The sequence below is a fragment of the Bos taurus genome, chromosome 1, assembly GCF_002263795.3.
Source record: "Bos taurus isolate L1 Dominette 01449 registration number 42190680 breed Hereford chromosome 1, ARS-UCD2.0, whole genome shotgun sequence".
Taxonomy (NCBI): Eukaryota; Metazoa; Chordata; class Mammalia; order Artiodactyla; family Bovidae; genus Bos; species Bos taurus.
The window spans coordinates 92,270,074-92,290,135 of NC_037328.1; the positions used below are offsets into that span (position 1 = coordinate 92,270,074).

At 37.3% G+C, this 20,062-nt stretch overlaps 1 protein-coding gene across 8 annotated transcripts in view; it reads right to left on the reverse strand.

The window, feature by feature from the left end:
• NAALADL2 (N-acetylated alpha-linked acidic dipeptidase like 2) overlaps nucleotides 1–20,062 on the reverse strand; it is a 1,562,846-nt gene that overhangs the window by 841,554 nt on the left and 701,230 nt on the right. For 7 of the 8 annotated variants that reach the window (XM_024995414.2, XM_059888525.1, XM_059888521.1 and 4 more), the window contains one exon: nucleotides 7,918–8,419. In XM_024995414.2, coding sequence (XP_024851182.1) covers nucleotides 7,918–8,411 — 494 coding nt within the window. In that variant the 5' untranslated portion in view covers nucleotides 8,412–8,419. Of the gene's footprint in view, nucleotides 1–7,917; nucleotides 8,420–13,517; nucleotides 14,017–20,062 lie in introns of those variants that run through there. The other variant, XM_024995413.2, reaches the window with a different exon arrangement.

Here is a 20,062-nt window from a genome sequence, read left to right on the forward strand (position 1 = left end):
TAAGAATGACTCTTTGTAAATTTTGGAAGATGCATTTTTGCTTTGGGAGTTGACTACATTTTCATACCACCAAATTTAATAAGTTGAGGAAATAAAGCATTTTTAAAATATTTTAAATACCTGGTAGACACTTAGAATGTAATTTCAAATTCTATTCTATAAATTTATTATTACATTATTAAAAATAAGATATCAGATTAATAAAATAAGTATAGTGATGATCATGGGCTTTTAAAAATTAAATTTTCCATATTATTCAGTTTAATCCTAAAGACTGACTAAATTATTTTAGAGTGAAAAATTCCCAGGCAAATTGCATTGGTTTATTTAAGTTTCCTAAATCTGCATGTATTACTAGTTAAGGTTCTCCAGAGAAAGAGGACAAGGATGTATGTATGTATGTGTGTATACACACACACACACACACACACACACACACACACACATATATATATGTAGAGAGAGAGACAGGGAAAGGGAGGGGGAGGGAGGGAAGGAGGGAGATATCTATTTTAAGGAGTCAGCTTATGCAATTGTGGAAGCTTGGCAAGCTCAAAATTTATAGAGTAGACCACTAGGCTGGAGACTCAGAGAAGCATTGCAGTTCAAGTCCAAAGGTAGTCAGTGTGATGGTAGAACTCCCTCTTCTTCCAAAGAGGTCAGTGTTTTTCTATTAAGGCCTTCAACTGATTGGTTGAAACCCATCCACATTATTAAAGATAATCTGCTTTACTCAAAGTCTACTGATTTAGATGTCAATCTCATTTAAAATAAAACAAAACACTTTCACAGAAATATCTACAATAGTGTTTGACCAAACATCTGTGCACTGTGGCCTAGCCAAGTTGATATATAAAAATAACCATCAAACTGTAGTTATATAAACACCTAACATTTGGGAAAGAAATTCACCTATCCATTTTGTTAGTTTCCCAAGATAGGGGCAGTGGAGAGGAAGCTTTCATCATCCATTTTTAAATATCTGCATTACCAACCAACTTTACTTTCTCTCCCATTAGCTAGAAATATCCATTTTAAAAAAAATTAGGTGACTGCAATAAAATATGCAATGTTTAAAAAATTCAGTTCACTTCAGTTGCTCAGTCATGTCCAACTCTTTGTGACCCCAAAGGACAGCAGCACACCAGGCTTCCCTGTCCATCACCAACTATTCAAGCTTACTCAGACTCATGTCCATCAAGTCGGTGATGCCATCCAACCATCTCATCCTCTATCATCCCCTTCTCTTCCTGCCTTCAATCTTTCCAGGCATCAAGGTCTTTTCCAATGAGTCAGTTCTTCACATCAGGTGGCCAAAGTATTGGAGCTTGAGCTTAAACATCAGTCCTTCCAATGAACACCCAGGACTGATCTCCTTCAGGATGGACTGGTTGGATCTCCTTGAAGTCCAAGGAACTCTCAATAGTCTTCTTCAACACAACAGTTCAAAAGCATCAATTCTCCAGTGCTCAGCTTCCTTTATAGTCCAATTCTCACATCCATACATTACTGGAAAAAACAAAGCTTTGACTAGACGGACCTTTACTGGCAAAGCAATGTCTCTGCTTTTTAATATGCCGTCTTGGTTCAGTTCAGTTCAGTCACTCAGTCATGTCTGACTCTGCAACCCATGAATCACAGCATGCTAGGCCTCCCTGTCCATCATCAACTCCTGGAGTCCACCCAAACCCACGTCCATCGAGTCGGTGATGCCATCTAACCATCTCATCCTCTGTTGTCCCCTTCTCCTCCTGCCCTCAATCTTTCCCAGCATCAAGGTCTTTTCAAGTGAGTCAGCTCTTCACATCAGGTGACCAAAGTATTGGAGTTTCAGTTTCAACATCAGTCCTTCCAATGAACACCCAGGACTGATCTCCATTAAGATGGACTGGTTGGATCTCCTTGCAGTCCAAGGGACTCTCAAGAGTCTTCTCCAACACCACAGTTCAAAAGCATCAATTCTTCAGTGCTCTGCTTTCTTTACAGTCCAACTCTCACATCCATACATGACCACTGGAAAAACCATAGCCTTGACTAGATGGACCTTTGTTTGTCATATCTTTTCTTCCAAGGAGCAAGCATCTTTAATTTCATGGCTGCAGTCACCATCTTCAGTGATTGTGGAGCCCCCCAAAATAGGTCTGTCACTGTTTCCATTGTTTCCCCATCTATTTACCATTAAGTGATGGGAGCAGAAGTCATGAACTTAGTTTTCTGAACGTTGAATTTTAAGCCAACTTTTTCACTCTCCTCTTTCACTTTCATCAAGAAACTCTTAGTTCTTCTGCCATAGGGTGGTATTACCTGCATATCTGAGGTTATTGATATTTCTCCTGGCAATCTCAATTCCAGCTTTTGCTTTATCCAGCCTGGCGTTTTGCATTATGTACTTTGCATATAAGTTAAATAAGCAGGGTGACAATATACAGCCTTGATGTACTCCTTTCTCAATTTGGAACCAGTTGACAAAATTACGTCTTTTAAATTATCTACTTTAAATTTCTTCTATAAATTACACTGATGAGATTATGGGATTAATGTTTTTAGCTGCAATTGTCAAATATATTGCCTAATTTCTAAAGCATGGATTGAGATTTTCAAATTGCAAATTTCAAAGGGCCATCCATGTAGGTTATTTGAATCTTATTTTATTGACATTAAAAAGGGACATGAAAGAAAGAAATGTGTAATCGGTTCCCAACCTTTCCATGTTTAACTATACTTCACTCCATTGAATGTGATCATTACCAACTTTTCTATTGCAAGAGTGTCAGGAAGTCAAGTGAATCCACAGGAAACTGACATACATTATCCTCAGAGGAAAAGGTTTATTTTTCCCTTGCACTATATCTGACTGATCTTGTTCCTTTTTTTGGAATGAATAAGATCAAGAAGTGAATGGATGAAAAAGCCTATTATAGTCAATGTAGGAAAGATATAAGAAAAAATGTGATAAGCCTTAAGGTTGAGCAGTTTTCAGGATAGGCAGCCAGTAAGCACAGATGATCTTGGTATATATGACAAAAATATTTCGCTGACCGTCACTGAAAAAGAGTCCTATCTTTATGTAAAATACATTCCTCCCGTTAAGAAAAAATCAAATTTGAAAAACTAAGACTTCCTTTATCTTGATCCTTAACAATCTAATTCATTCCTGGTGTTTCATATCAGAGACAGATTTAGTGAAAAAGATAAAGAAAATGTGCTTACTAGGAAAGTAAGTAACCTAATTGTAGTATGTAACTTCGAATATAAAATAATTGAGTGTGGAGTGTGTAGAGAGCAGGAAGAGGGCAAGAGATAAGGGATAGGACTGAGAGAAGGAGAGAGGGTAGAGGGAGAATCCTTTGATTCTACTTCAACATTAAAAAGGAAGAAAGCATGACTTCCAGCTGAACTGGCCCTAGCCTGAGACAACCCATCCTGACACTGGCAGAGCACGAAAAGATCTGTCAGGGAATCTACTTTGCACCTCCACCAAACCTGTGATCATAGAAATATCTTTCTGTGCAATGTTTACTTGCATTTCTTCTTTATAGAAAGGAAATGCTCTCTAGATTAAACAGAATACCATTAAAAACTGTCGAGTGATTGGGAGACTGCTTGGAATGCAGCAGACACACAGCACATGTTTTCATTAGAGAAAAGAAAATCTGCTACCGTTAAAATCAACTTTTTAGCATATGTATAAGAATGTATATACATTAAAAAGTCAAAGATTTTATATATATTTATATACACACATATACATAATTTTGAATTTCAGTAATATACATAAAGAGTCAAAAGTATATGTTATTTTCTTTTAAAAAATGAACATACACATAGAAGTGAAGGCTTTATAAGAAGGTCTATATTTTGGGTACATTGTCTCCTGCAATAAAGATTTACTGAGTGACCACGTACTATGACCTAAGGACTGGGCCATACTCACAGTTCTTTCTCTCCTGCAAGATAGAAGGTGGTTTATGTCAACAGAAAGAGAGAAAATAAAGTACTGATTATTGCAGGGAAAGAGAGAAAGAACTCAACTGGTGGGAGATCAAAAAAGGGGATTATAGGGATTCCCTGGAAGTCCAGTGGTTAGTACTCAGGCTTTCATTGAGGCACATGAACACCCTCAAAGGTTGCCTAGGATTAAGAAGGTGTCCTTTGCTTCAAAGACCCTCTGTCAATAATCCTCATTCATCCTCTTGGTGGGTGCTGCTCTTGCTCCTGCCAAAGGCCTAAGGATTGTGAAAGGCATGACCTTTCACCTGTGAGTTGAGCCAGTAAGTTAAGGGAATTAATGTCACTCTACATAACACTGAGAAACTGAGTGAAGCAGTTGCTTTATCTAAAGTCCAGAGTAATAAAATATTATGGATAATTAAATAAATCTTATCCTTTGTATTCCTTCTGTGATTAAATTTGAGACAATATGCACTTGCTATCTGGAGAGATCAGTGATAGAATAGCTAATTACTTTCTTTAGGAACCATCACTCTACTACTGTTAAATTCATTCTGCTGTCATTTGCATAAATTGAATTATGTGCACTGCTTAAATACATTTACATGTTTTTCTCCAATTCAAATGCCATTTGCTTTACTGCCTTCTTCATATTTCCCAACCTTCCTGCTCTCATTCCCTCTAATACTAAAATTGGATAGGAACACACACACACACACACACACAAAAGACAGGCTAAGATATAATTCAAGACAGAGGAAGAGCAGGAAGATGTCTGGAAAGTGCAGCTCGAGACCAGAGAATAATTGCTTATAGCATCATCCTCAAACCTGGCATTTTAAAATTATAACAGTAAATATATATATATGTATACATATACACACACACACACATATACATATATATATATATATCTCAAGAGAGAGAGCTAGGCACGAGCTGTGGGGTCAGAGGAGAAATAACTGATGACAATTTATACATGTCCTAAACTTCTAAAGAGTTAATCAGCAGCTAAGAAAATATGGTATTTTATTTAATGTTTGTAAAGATCATTTCACAGTATAACTTTTAACTCCTGGCTAATTACTTGTAATAAGCCAGAGAATAATGAAAAATATTGCTTCTGTCCAAATAATGCAGATATTTTAAAAATCTAAGAATTTTTCTTATTGTTCATTTCATTTTTATTTGTTAACAAATAAAATACATCAACTAAATGAAATTCAGAAAAATGGGACACCATATATGAAGTAATAGACTATTTCACTACTACAACATTCAGTAAATATAAACTTTTAAATTATAAAAGTAGTTCATACATGCAAAAAAGAACTACAAGTGGTCAATTAAGATATAAAAGTTTGTCAACACTATTTTTGGCCTATCAAAACAAAAAGTAACGAGGACCTAGAAGGTTGGCAGTCCTACAAGGCAATTTGGTAACACAAAGCAAACAACTAAACAAATTTAAACTCTCTGAATCTGTGATATGCTTCCAGGAATTTATCAGAAGGGAATAATTAAATACACACACTTATGTATGAAAATGTAGGTACAACCTAAATGTACATTTGTAAAGAACAGGTTCAATAAATTCATGTCCTCTACATAAGGGAACACCAGCAACATTTTAATGTCATGACTCAATTCTGTGTTTATTGGTTTGAAAATGGTTCTCACTATACTGTAAGTGGAAAAAATTCAAAAGCAGAAGTCAAAAAATATACATGGTATAATGCAATTTTGCTGCTTGATAGGATAAGATAGAAAGAATAAAATTATGGGAGTAAAGTGGTAAGATTATAAGTGTATACTTTATTATTTTCTAATTTTCTGTCTATTTCACTTATAAGAAGGGGAAATAATAATTCCCTTTCATTAAAAAAAGATACAATATTAGGCATAATTAGAAAGTGGAAAGAGTCTGACACAACTGGGTGACTTCACTTCACTTCACTTCTTCAGCAATAAAAGCACAGTGTCCTAACCTTTCGATTTCCAGGGAGGGAGAAAGTGGAAAGGAACTAAAGAGCCTCTTGATTAAAGTGAAAGAGGAGAGTGAAAAAGTTGGCTTAAAACTCAACATTCAGAAAACTAAGATCATGGCATCTGGACCTATCACTTCAAGGCAGATAGAAGTGGAAACAGTGGAAACAGTGACAGACTTTATTTTTGTGGGCTCCAATGCTTTGGCCATGTGATGAAAAAAATTGACTCATTGGCAAAGACCCTGATGCTGGGAACTATTGAAGGCAGGAACTGGGGATGACAGAGGATGAGATGGTTGGATGGTATCACCGACTCGAAGGACATGAGTTTGAGCAAGCTCCAGAAGTTGGTGATGGACAGGGAAGCCTGGTGTGCTGCAGTCCATGGGGTCACAAAGAGTTGGACACGACTGAGTGGCTGAACTGAACTGAATCAACAGCCTTCCTGCTGGGTTCAGCCAACCAACAGATAACTGGGAGGAGGGCAGAAGGAAGAGCGAAGCCGTGGTACTTCTCACTCTGCTTTCAGTGGTGCCTCTGGGTGAGGTTATGTCCCCCACCAACCCATTTGTGTATGCAGAAAGTTCCAACTTCCACTGAGTTTCCCCAACTCACTCTGTTTCTCCAGCCTAGGTTTAGTAATGACTCTATTCTTCTGTTCATCTGTTGGCTGTCTCAGTGTCCCCAAATCGGCTTCTCAGTTTTTCAGCTCTGTTGAAATTATTTCCCTATTTTAAATGCCCTCTCTTTTAAATATTCAGGGAGTTTTCTGCTGTGGTTGGATCCTAATTGATACAATCACTCATTGTAAGACAATGTTGTATCTTTCACTCGATTCACTATAAGTAATTGACATTGAGAAATACCATGGAAGTTGTTAGTTTCTTCATTTGACAGAGACATAGAGGGACACAGAAAACAAATGATCATGAGTCGTGTGATGTTCAGACAGAATTATATTTCACCAACATCAGTGTGATATGCCTCTACATAGATTAAATGATGCATCTGCAGTGGGCATGCTCCCTAGAAGATCCCTAGAAATGCATATGTGCTAACATATTAATGGTAATAAGTTGGTGTAACCCAAAAGGAATATCCTTATGACTTAATATCCCTTTCTCTCAACTATCTACACACAACAAATACGTTTCACTTAGGTTTAGTCTTTATTACCAAGTATGGAAGACCCAAGTGAAGACTAATAATTAATCTTCCCTTCCAGTTCCTCACCTCTCTAAATACGTCAACTAGGAAACCCTTTACAATTCAACATATATGTTAATGATAGGATAAGCAATAAAATTTAACTTACCCATTTGTCATATGATTTGAGTGGAGCTTTTCCCAAGAACTCAGAATTAAAGCCTGATAAAAATATTTTATCATTTAACTTATAAATAACACATTCTGGCTAAAGAGGTCATAGGCAGACTTACCTTAAAAGAGAGATGACCTTTTACAACTGCCTGATACGTGGAACCCAATGTGTTTCAATAAAAATACTCATTGGGAAGCTCAGTGATGCAGTGGATCAAATACTACCAGTGTTTGCCTTAGCTCCTGACAGTTATTTCAGTTCATAAAGCACATTTATTTTATTCTGATGTCATTAAAAATTTCAATCATATGGCTAATGCACTAGTTTTTATTACATGTACATCCAGCAATCTTTGCATCCCAATTTGCCCTACCTGGGATTTCCCAAGAGGGAGAAAATATAGTGGCTCAAGTCTTTTAGTCTCTACAGTGGTTATGGTTCTTATCATTGATTATCAAAGCAACGTCATAAATTTGTATTATAGTATCATAAATCTGAAACCATGCATCCCCCTCCGTGAAGGGGTTATTGGTAAGTTATGTCTCTCAGCTTGCAAGACTAACTTTAAACCATGGAAACATCACCAGTAGGATATTCCCTGTAAGACCTCTTTCCCAGGAGATGCATCCCACCAACATCCATTTTTTGCACACCTACCTGAAAGACTTCTTAATATCTTCTCCTTGGATTGTCTTGAGAATCTCCTGGTATAAATGAAGATCAAGTGTTCCTGAAGATGTAGCATTTGAAGGGCAATTTTTATGTGAGTAATAGCCTATCAAGATTCCAGAAATAAATAAAATGATTGCCGTGCAAAATATTTTTAAAAGGCGGCAAAAGTTGCGGGGGTTGCTCTTTGGTGCAGATCTTGTATAATGGGTCACATAGTCAGATTCTTCTTGAAGTCTCTGAAACCTTCCTTTGGGTGAAGTTGCTGGTTGAATGGGATCAAGATTGAGGTCTGCAGTCTCTGAATTTTCCAGATTCTGATTCTCAGCACTATTTAGCTGGAACTGGTCAAAACCAGGCTCTTCCAGTTCCTTTTCCATGTCCCACTCTAAGTCAAGTGCAGTGGCTTGGAGGTCATCATTGTCTAAGTACTGTGAATGTCCTGGAGCTCTTTGATCTGCATTGACCTTCTGATAGGCCATCTTTTTACCTGTGAAAATAAGAAAAGTATATTTTCTAAAAATAAACCAACAAAGACAACCTCCAAGGTGAAAACAAGTAATCTATATCACGTTCTAAGTCATTTCAGCTTCAGTCATATCACGTTCTAACTCTTTGAGATCCTTATGGACTACAGCTTGCCAATCTCTTCTGTCCATGGGATTCTCCAGGCAAGAATACTGGATTGAGTTGCCATGCCTTCCTCTGGGGCAATCTTCCCAATCCAAATTAGCTGTTTAGAAAATTGTAATGATTATGAGTAGGGGAAATACATCATTCCTGTAGTATGCATAAGTGCATGCATGCATGCTCAGTCATGTTCAACTCTTTGGGACCCCATGGACTGTAGCCCTCCAGGCTTCTCTGTCCATAGGATTTTCCAGGCAAAAATATTGCAGTGGGTTGTCATTTCCTCTTTCAGGGGATCTTCCCAACCCAGGAATCAAACCCGCATCTCTTGCATCTCCTGAACTGGCAGTCAGATCCGTTACTGCTGAGCCACTGGGGAAGCCTCCCTAAAGAAAATCATTCAATAATAATTTAATCTTATACTGTGCTGTTGATGTTTACTATAGGAGAAAAGACAATAAATAAAAATAGAAGGCACTTGATGCAAAACTATGAGAAAACATAATATGTACACACACACAATTCTTCTGAAGCTCAGAATAAAACTCAGATGCACAACTGCATTAAAAATAATATATGCAATGAAGAAAAAGTTTAAACTTGTTTTTCAAGGTCACTTTTAAGAAAAACTGAGAACAGAAGCAATAATGCTGTAACTTTTTAAGTTAAGATGAGGTGGGAATAGGGGGAAGACCCTGGGATCAGTTACATTACCAGAGCTCATTTTAAAAATGTAAGTTCAAGGTAAGAATGAAAACAGTAAAATGAAGTAGCACCTCTATAGAAATTCAAGAAGCAAAATATGGTGTTTTGCCTACTCATGAGTTATCAAAATGATTGGAAAACCTTGACACTACCATAGAAAGCTAACATGTTCCCTGGGATTAATGACATGAATTGGCCTGGCTCACTGAACTTTAAATAAAGTCTGGGATGGCATCTATCCAAACAAGGAAGCCTTTTGCCAGGATAGGAGGGTTTAGTTTCATAACCTTGCTACAGAGTGGCAGATGGAGGCTTTTCTCCCCTACACAGTTCTGGATGACAGTTTGCTGTGTCCTGCAGAGTGGTATTAGGATAACTGGGCTAATTAACTACAAGTGGTCTTCAGTCTGTATTCAGTAACACACTGGTGTATTGTGGTTGCAGATTAAGAGTATTTATACTTAAATTTTCTGTGTATTAGATTTGTCATCCCAGCTGGATTCTAAGGTCTCTCACTATGTTTTACGATTTTTTCTTTGTGCACCACTGTGATGGGTGAAAAATAGAACATAGCCGACAACTGATTTCCCAAATGCCTTAGGGCCAGTTGTGAACAAGTGAACTCTAATGAAAAAGGTACAAAGACTTCATGAAAGAGTGGCATTATGTACAGAATTATGGGTATATACAATTTCAATCCTGGCTGGCAGATTTCCATATACATTAAAACGTCCTGAATGTTTAAGACAATTCAAGTACCATTAAGTATTAACTTTACAATATAAAAAGTTTAACTCCGATTAAATTTCTCATCTGCTACCATATCTTCTAGGATTTAGTCTTGTACAGGCTGACTCAATAAAGATGAGTATCTAATATATGTCAGGTACTGGAATAGGCAGTGAAAACGAAGATGAATGGGTCCCTATTCCTCAAGCAGGGAACGATTCAAAAAGAACAACAGACCTTTGAACAAACAAGTCAGTCACATAACAAATGCAAAAATGCAAGGGAGACTCAGTGGTGATGGATTCTAGCAGGAAATGTGGGAAATGACTCTCTGTTGAAGTTCTGTCTAACTGGAGAGAAGAGAGGAGTACTACTGGAGAGAAGGGAGAAGTTAAACTAGGGCAGACAAGGGGTGTGAGAGGAGAGCAGCTAGGCGGGGGTGAAACATAAAAACACACAGATGAACACGAGTGCATGGTACATGGAGCACTTGATAAACCCAGACTGGCGTGCTATGACAGGGGAGGGAGCACAAGAGCCTGAGCTGGAGAAAAAGCTAAGAAAGGGTAATCGTGGCCAAAAGGCTTACCTTCTCTGCAACTCAGGGTCTTCATTTGTGAAACGGGCATGATGGTAACATAAACCTCATAGTACTGTCAATAGAATTAACTGAGATAGCGAAGGTAAAGCACCAATTTGGGTCATATAGGCCGTATGGGTTTAAAGGGCCATTTCTTATATTGGAGGAGGGAGGAGAGTCAAGGATTGTTGAAAGAAATAAAATCAGTTAGATAATATAGAAGACAAGACATAATTCTTCATGACATTGTGGAAAAGGGAAGAGGTTGCATAATATGCTCACACACGCACACTTGACACACAATATGAAGCTTGTTGTTTTACAGTTAGTCCCTGTGTAGACTAGGGTCTTTTTTTTAAAGTGCCACATGGCATACTAACTGTTACGCAGGTGTTTAATTGGTACTATGTATTAGAACAGCCTGAGGAGTGACTCTTTTTTTTCCCCTCCCTCTTCTGTTCTGCCTCCTTCCCTCTCCCCTTTTTCTGCTTGACCTGTTTTCCACAATGATTCAAAAAAAAAAAAAAATGCATTATTTGAATTCTTTGGTCACAACAAGACAAGCAGAGAAATGGAGTGATTATGGAGTTAGTGATAATTATTGACAGGTTAGGAGATGGTTATCAGAGAAGGCAATGGCACCCCACTCCAGTACTCTTGCCTGGCAAATCCCATGGATGGGGGAGCCTGGTGGGCTGCAGTCCCTGGGGTCGCTAAGAGTCGGACACGACTGAGCGACTTCACTTTCACTTTTCACTTTCATGCATTGGAGAAGGAAATGGCAACCCACTCCAGTATTCTTGCCTGGAGAATCCCAGGGATGGGGGAGCCTGGTGGGCTGCCATCTATGGGGTCGCACAGAGTTGGACACCACTGAAGCGACTTAGCAGCAGCAGCAGGAGATGGTTATAGTTGGTTAAAAAAAAAAAAAAAATCAGCATGAGACATTACTAGAGAACAGGAAAAACCTGAAGGCAGTAGAAATAAAGTATCTTTAAAATCCATGATTCTAACCTATTTCATATTACAGAAGAGAAAGCTGATGTCCAATGCTGAATCATTCTTTTGGCTGAGAAAAGTGATATTTCGGGACACATTTCAGGTGATTTGTGGTTTTATAAAACTATTAGATTAATGTTAGTGCTTAATAAACTGTGGTGTTAAAAACCCCACAATCCATTTTTTAATGTACACTGCAAAATAGTACAATTTCTAGCAGTTATCAATTTTTTTTTCTTATTTGACTTATCTTGACATATGATTATTTACTTCTTTAACAGTTCAGTTTCTGCATTATTGATTTATTTAGACACTGTTTCAATATAGTTTTCTAGATTTTTTTTCCTCCCATTTTAATGAATCAGAGTGTCTCTAATAGTTTTCTTTAAAAATACTGAATTGTAGACTGTGGTTTATGCTCAAGGAAGATTTTGGCACACAGAAGTTACTATAGAAAAGTGAGATCACTAATTCTGACCTCTAATACAAACATTCAAAGTCATTTCTCTACAAATCATTTACAAACCAACTGCAGTGATGAGGAAGAGTTTTCATTTCTAGCCTGACAATAGGCATTCCATCACCTGTACATCAGCAATTTAACGCTTTTCAAACATCAGACAGAGCCATCAATTAGAATGTTATGCAGATACAGATATTAACTCCTCACCATGATGGATATCTCCCTGACATCCTTACTACCACTTCTGGACTCATTACAAATTTATAAATTTACACTAAATTCTATCTTCCAGGAGACCAGTATCTGCATGGATTGAGCCACTTGATCTAACAAAACCCAAAATTTTAGGAAAATTTTCAAAGAAATAGATTGTGATAACATATAATGGGCTTCCCTGGTGGCTCAACTGGTTAAGAATCTGCCTGCAGTGCGGGAGGCCTGGGTTCTATTCCTGGGTTGGGAAGATCCCCTGGAGAAGAGAATGGCCACCCACTACAGTATTCTGGCCTGGAGAATTCCATGGACTGTATAGTCCATGGGGGTCTCAAAGAGTCAGACACAACTGAGGGACTTTCACTTTCAACACATATAATAAAGCACTGAAAAACTTATTTGATAAATGTATATTATAGATCATTAGAAATTCATTTGTTTAAAATTATTTTAAGGAAAAAATGGGGAAAAAATCTGGTGGCTCAGATGGTAAAGAGTCAGTCTGCCAAGCAGGAGACCCAGGTTTGATCCCTGGGTTAGTAAAATCCCCTGGAGAAGGAAATGGCAACCCACTCCAGTATTCTTGCCTGGAGAATTCCATGGACAGAGGAGCCTGGCGGGCTACATTCCATGGTGTCACAGAGTCGGACACAGCTAAGTGACTAACACACACACACAGGAAAATATTATACCTTTTTACAAAAGCATAAATCTCAGCCCTGACAGTTTTGTTTCACTTACCCTATTTAAAATGAACTTCTCAAAAATTAAACTGAATAAAATTAATGATATATTCAATTTTAAATAAGGATGAATTATTTCATTTGTCCCACAAATAACATAGCTTTCTTTAAAAACCTATTACCCATGAGACCAAGCAAAGGAAATATCTCATTTTTTTTTTCACCAGAACTTTAAAATTCCCAAATACAATGGAAATTTTATATTGTAAAAGGAAATCTTCAGCAAAATCAGTATGTCTTAGGTATGATTGCATAATTAGGTCAAACTTCACACATTTTCTACAACTGATATACTTGATTCATTCTAACTTATACTGTCATATTAGTTTACAGCTACCATATATGAGAAATTTTTTAAAAATACATGGGGCAGATTTTAGAATCTACCACATGAATTTTTCCCTAAAAGAAATGTACTTAGTTCAGTTCAGTTGCTCAGTCGTGTCCGACTCTTTGCGACCCCATGAATCAAAGCACGCCAGGCCTCCCTGTCCATCACCAACTCCCGGAGTTCACTCAAACTTACGTCCATCAAGTCGGTGATGCCATCCAGCCATCTCATCCTCTGTCGTCCCCTTCTCCTCCTGCCCCTAATCCCTCCCAGCATCAGAGTCTTTTCCAATGAGTCAACTCTTTGTATGAGGTGGCCAAAGTACTGGAATTTCAGCTTTAGCATCATTCCTTATTCCTTCCAAAGAATGCCCAGGACTGATCTCCTTTAGGATGGATTGGTTGGATCTCCTTGCAGTCCAAGGGACTCTCAAGAGTCTTCTCCACCACCACAGTTCAAAAGCATCAATTCTTTGGCGCTCAGCTTTCTTCTCAGTCCAACTCTTACATCCATAGATGACCACTAGAAAAACCATAGCCGTGACTAGACAGACCTTTGTTGGCAAAGTAATGTCGCTGCTTTTGAATATGCTATCTAGGTTGGTCATAACTTTCCTTCCAAGGAGTAAGCGTCTTTTAATTTCATGGCTGCAATCACCATCTGCAGTGATTTTGGAGCCCCCAAAATAAAGTCTACATCAAGTCATAGAAACTTGTTACCTTTCTTGAAATAGAAGTATTTATTGCATCCTTACATTCTTTATTATACTACTTCTTTTTATTTTGTTATAAAATTTAATTTTTATGAAAAGCACAATTTTCAAATACCTTATTTATTTAGGTGGAATCCCTTCCTACCCAGGCCCACAGAGCAGGCTAAATTGTTTTTAAAATTCAATATACTCAAACATTTATCTTTTATACACACTTATTCTTTTGTAAGGGAAAGAAAACAAATATAAGATGAACTAAGAGATATCTTTCTACACTATGACAAGCTTAGATCAATAAAAATGAATTTGTATTCTTACTAAGCATATGAGTAGTTTAAAATAAATTGATACTTCTGAATGCTATCTTTCACACATTTTTACTGGCTGAAACTAAGTAAATTATATAGGTGTAAAAAATGAATATAGAAATATGCTAAAATTTAATATATAAAATATAGTCTTTCAAATCTAATAGCACAACAGCTGGCAGATACTTTAGAAAATAAATACACAGTAAATGAAAGTTTCATTTTAATAAGTTATATATTACAGATGTCACTTAGAAATAAAATTATGGCACTGTTACTTCCTTGCTCAGCATTTGCAGAGAGGGAATTTACTACATGAATGCTCTGACCTTATCAATCTCTAAATTAACACTATAGTCAGACTACTTAGTTCACATCCTAACTCTGCTATGTAATTTAAACCAATCATTTAATTTATTTATACTTAAACTCCATATTTGTAAAATGGATATATTAAGAGCATTGTATTTGCATGTATTACTACATGCAAATAGTATTATAATACTACTTATATTACTACAAGTGATATAAATCATTAAATGTGCTTAGAACAAGGTCTAACACGGTGTAAGTGATCCACTAACACAGCATCACTCCACATCTATAGTGTTTAAGAAATTAAATATTTGGAGCATAGAACTTTAAAATACAGACTTAATTAAATTATGACCAGAGGGCTTAAGTTTCAATCACAAGAACCTGGAGATAATGAGATGGAGCAGTGTACTCAAGCACTTTTGAGAACGGGAAGCATCTGTTAGTCATTAACTGTGCTTTAGATAGATATGAGAGAAGTGGGGCTGATATGTACACAAAAGTTATCATTACATTTGACCTGAAACTGCCAATTCTGCATCCTGCTATTAGAGTTGAGTTTCTTTACAGTCAATTAAAAAAACAACAACAACAACAATAGCTTTTACCTAATGCTCAAAAGTTCGGTTTAACTATTTAAGGAATTAGCGATAATTAATCAAGAACATGGGTCAGGCATTTTTTTGTAGAAAACCATGTTTGCTTAGATGGTTGACTTGATCCATTGACTACGATGATACTGATAGTATTTTAACTGTAACAGTATAAAAGACCATATAGATCTTATTAGAATTACGAACACATCTAAAGGCTTTTCTACTTGTAAAAGTTATTTTACAAGTAAGATAAATAAATGAGGCTGGCAGATTAATTTGAAAACATAAGGCAGAATCTCAGTTTCCTATGACAGCTCTATGATTGAATCTTTATTGTACAATGGGGAAAAATATATTCATATAGTGTTTCCTGAAGCTTTGAATGTCAAATCATTTGCTGGTTGGACTGGATTGATTTGAGGCAGAGGCATTTCTTAGAAATGTCAGTGCATCATCAGAAGGCATTCATTATGCACCTCCGTGCAGCATCACTTTAGATGCTGCACCAGTGAACGAGGAGTGCCCAGAGGAATTTTTATATTTCAGTTTAAGGATACTCCTTATAGGCTGAAAACATTTGACATAAATTTTTCAGTATGAACCTAGTTTGTACAAATAAAGCCTATATTTGTGAAATAAATTTTTGTTGTTGAAAGCTTTAATGGTCTCAACTTGAGAGCAGGGCCAAAGATAAAACTATAAAAAGAGTAATACAGAAGACTCTCTTCCCTGACTTAATTTTTTCAGTATAATGAGATTTTTTTTTTTTTCCATCTGGTTTTGTGAAATGGAACCTGGCAATTGCTACAGTGTCTGGAAAGGCAGTAAGACTTCCTTATTTAATTGCAATTTTGTATGATAACTGTATAAAATAATGACAATAATTATTTGTTGTTCATGCTTCACTAATTTAAAGACTTTATAAAGTAAGGGGAAATTATTATCTGTGCTTTATTTTCAGGGGGGGAAATACAATTAGGCCAAACCTACTCTGAAACAGGTAATTGTACACTGAATTTAGGGAGAGTAGATCATCAAGCTGGAGGTATATAACTAAAACTTAACTCCGAGGCCTGAGTACTTTGATCTCTAAATGACATGTAAAAGGTATATTTCTAGGATGCCAAATTTATGAGCTATAAATTGCAAAATGCAGTCAAAACCATTTGAGGGAAAATTATTTGATGAAATCCAGCAGGTTTGTGTAAGTGTACTTTATATCACTTGCATATGTATGACCACCTGGCAGTTCCCTGAGTGGGCTGGCTTTCCTTTGGATACTTATGTGTGATGCACACTAACTGAATAGTTTGTTGGGCCCACCCAAGTTCCTGCATTTAAAGTAAGGTTTTTCCAATATCAGAATGATATAATTCAATACAAAACTTGGCAAAGAGAAGACAATTTAAATGAACTGAAATAGTGAAGTATACTCTATGGCTCACTTGAATAGGTAGATACTCTAGATAGTACTATGTGTTCAAATTATTATGTGAGTTTCAATTTCCTCTAGCATCACAAAACTATTTTAGGGATGTGTAAATCATTCCTGTTTCTGCCATGACTCCTTTCCTGGTCATTTTTTATGTTGATTCCTTCTAGATTCTAGAGTATCCTTTGTTTCCCCTTCCAGGTCATCATTGCATTTATTGTAAAGTATGTATAAAGTATCCACTAACTTGTGCAGAATTTACATCCTGTCCCCCTTCAGAGTAATGCACATGGCCTACACTAGAAATGTACATACAGGAGAGAAAGGACACCACAAACTATAAAATAAATGAGAGGATAAAAACTCATCATGTAAGGAAAGCCACTGAAAGTCAGCGTTAATGTAGGTGTGAGCTTCACTTAAGTCACGATGCAAAAGGGTCTGTGGGGTCTTCTTAGGCTCAGCTTTCCCCTAATCTCACTTGTTAATTATAAAACTGTCAGTTTTAGCTGAAGAGTTTACATTTGTTTTTTCTGAGTTATCTCTCTTTGTAGTTGCCAATTTCCAATATGGTAAGCAACTTTATCTAGTCAGAGAAATCTATAAGTCTCTTTTATATCTTTAACTCTTAGATTTGAATATATAACACACCTATCTTATGGTATCCAAAATCACATGCTAATAGATATGATTTATAGAGCCCTTAAAATAAGCAAGGATTTACTATAAGCTTAACACAACGTATATGATGTCATTTAATCAAACAATCCTAAAAGTTAAGTACTAGTACTATTCCCATTTTACAGATGAGGTATCCAGGTGATACTAGTCATAAAGAACCTGCCTGACAATTTAGGAGACATAAGATGTGGGTTCAATCCCTTGGTCAGGAAGACCCCCTGGAGGAGGGCATGGCAACCCACTCCAGTATTCTGGCCTGGAGAATCCCATGGACAAAGGATTCTGGCAGGCTACAGTCCATGGGGTTGCAGAGTCGGACATGACTGAAGCGATTTAGCAAGCATCTGTGACTCAGGGATTAAGTCATTTCCCCAACTTCTCACAGCTATTAAAGTACAAGTACCTGGAGCATCACAGCTGACTGTCAAATTCCAAAACCTACTATTTTCAAACATTACAACATTCAGACTCTGAAAGTCCCCCAAAGCTGGTATGATGTTAGCAATTTCAGAGATCTGATGGGCTTATTTATCCTTGTTTTGTCATCAATATGACTACAAGCACCAGTTGTGCATTAAATCTGAATGATTCTGCCTGGATCCTTAGATTCCCCTGGAGGTTGCTCTGACTCTAGGACCTAAGAGATCTCTGTGGCTTGCTCTCTGCATTGCCCTGGCTCACACTGATGTTTCTGGGCACTGTGGTTTTAAATAAGGGAGAATTGCTTCCATGTCCATTGCTCTGAGGGGAAAAAAATACACACACATACACAATCTCCACTTTATGGTCTCTTCTAAGCAATATTTTTAAAATTTCTTTTCTCTTGCTAATGGAGGACAAAGAGCAGAACAACTGTGCTTAGAACTTGGAAACTACAGTTCACATTCAACCTGCTGCTGTCCTGTTTTCAGGCATTTGAACCCTTTGATTCAAGCCCTACTACGTGTAGTTTGCATGAATCTAAAAGGGCTTGAGAATGTCAAGAGTTAATGTGTCAATACATAGTGAAATGGCACCCACCCCAGTGTTCTTGCCTGGAGAATCCCAGGGAAGGGGGAGCCTGGTGGGCTGCCATCTATGGGGTTGCACAGAGTTGGACACGACTGAAGCGACTTAGCAGCAGCAGCAGCAGCTCTGCTCTGAGACCTGCCTGCCAGGAGGAGCTCCTTAGCTTCATAGATACACTGCAATTTTTTTATCCTTTCAGCCAATGTGAATGATCTTAAATTGCTACTTTTTGACTACAGCTCTTGGATTTCTGGGAACAGACAGAAGAAGCTTTTATCTACATGAGGCCACTAAACATTCCATTTTTCACTTTTTTCAAAGGCACTTATTGGCTTACTTTTTTTTTTTTTCCCTCTTGTTTCCCTTCTCTGAGGAGGTGTATTCTAAAAAATATTTCTAAGATTGATGGCAAAGAGTGTACTGCCTATGTTTTCTTTTTTTTTTTTATTTTATTTTTAAACTTTACATAATTGTATTAGTTTTGCCAAATATCAAAATGAATCTGCCACAGGTATACATGTGTTCCCCATCCTGAACCCTCCTCCCTCCTCCCTCCCCATACCATCCCTCTGGGTCGTCCCAGTGCACTAGCCCCAAGCATCCAGTATCGTGCATCGAACCTGGACTGGCAACTCGTTTCTTACATGATATTTTACATGTTTCAATGTCATTCTCCCAAATCTTCCCACCCTCTCCCTCTCCCACAGAGGAATTCAGTATACTAACGCATATATATGGAATTTAGAAAGATGGTAACAATAACCCGGTGTACGAGACAGCAAAAGAGACACTGATCTATAGAACAGTCTTATGGCTTACTTTTTAAATAGCTTTACTCTTCAAAAAGTATCAACAGGTTTCTACCAACTGGAAGTGCTTTATTTTAAAATTTGTATCCCTATGTTTCCTAAAATCATAACACAGAAAGACTATTCAAGGTCTAGGTTGGTAATTCAAGACACACAGAAACTGTGCTTTTTGTTTTCGAAATGATTCTTCTCATACTTGGTCCTTAAGGGTGTTATTAGGAAAAAAAAAAATGTTAATAGATGGTGGGAAAGGAAGCAGCCCAGAAAAACACACAGGTAGAGAATGTTTATGTTCACTTAAAATTCAGTTAGAAAATATGTATCATATAGTTCAGTTCAGTTGCTCAGCGTGTCCAACCCTTTGCGACCCCATGGACTGCAATGGACTGCCGCACAACAGGCCTCCATGTCCATGACTAACTCCCAGAGTTTACTCAAACTCATGTCTAAGTCGGTGATGCCATCCAACCATCTCATCCTCTGTCGTCCCCTTCTCCTCCTGCCTTCAATCTTTCCTAGCATCAGGGTCTTTTCAAATAAGTCAGTTCTTTGCATCAGGTGTCCAAAGTATTGGAGTTTCAGCTTCAGCATCAATCCTTCCAATGAATATTCAGGACTGATTTCCTTTAGGATGGACTGGTTGGATCTCCTTGCAGTCCAAGGGACTCTCAAGAGTCTCTTCCAACACCACAGTTCAAAAGCATCAATTCTTCAGTGTTCAGCTTTCTTTATAGTCCAACTCTCACATCTATACATGACCACTGGAAAAACCATAGCTTTGACTAGATGGACATTTGTTGTCAAAGTAATGTCTCTGCTTTTTAATATGCTATCTAGGTTGGTCATAACTTTTCTTCCAAGGAGTAAGCATCTTTTAAT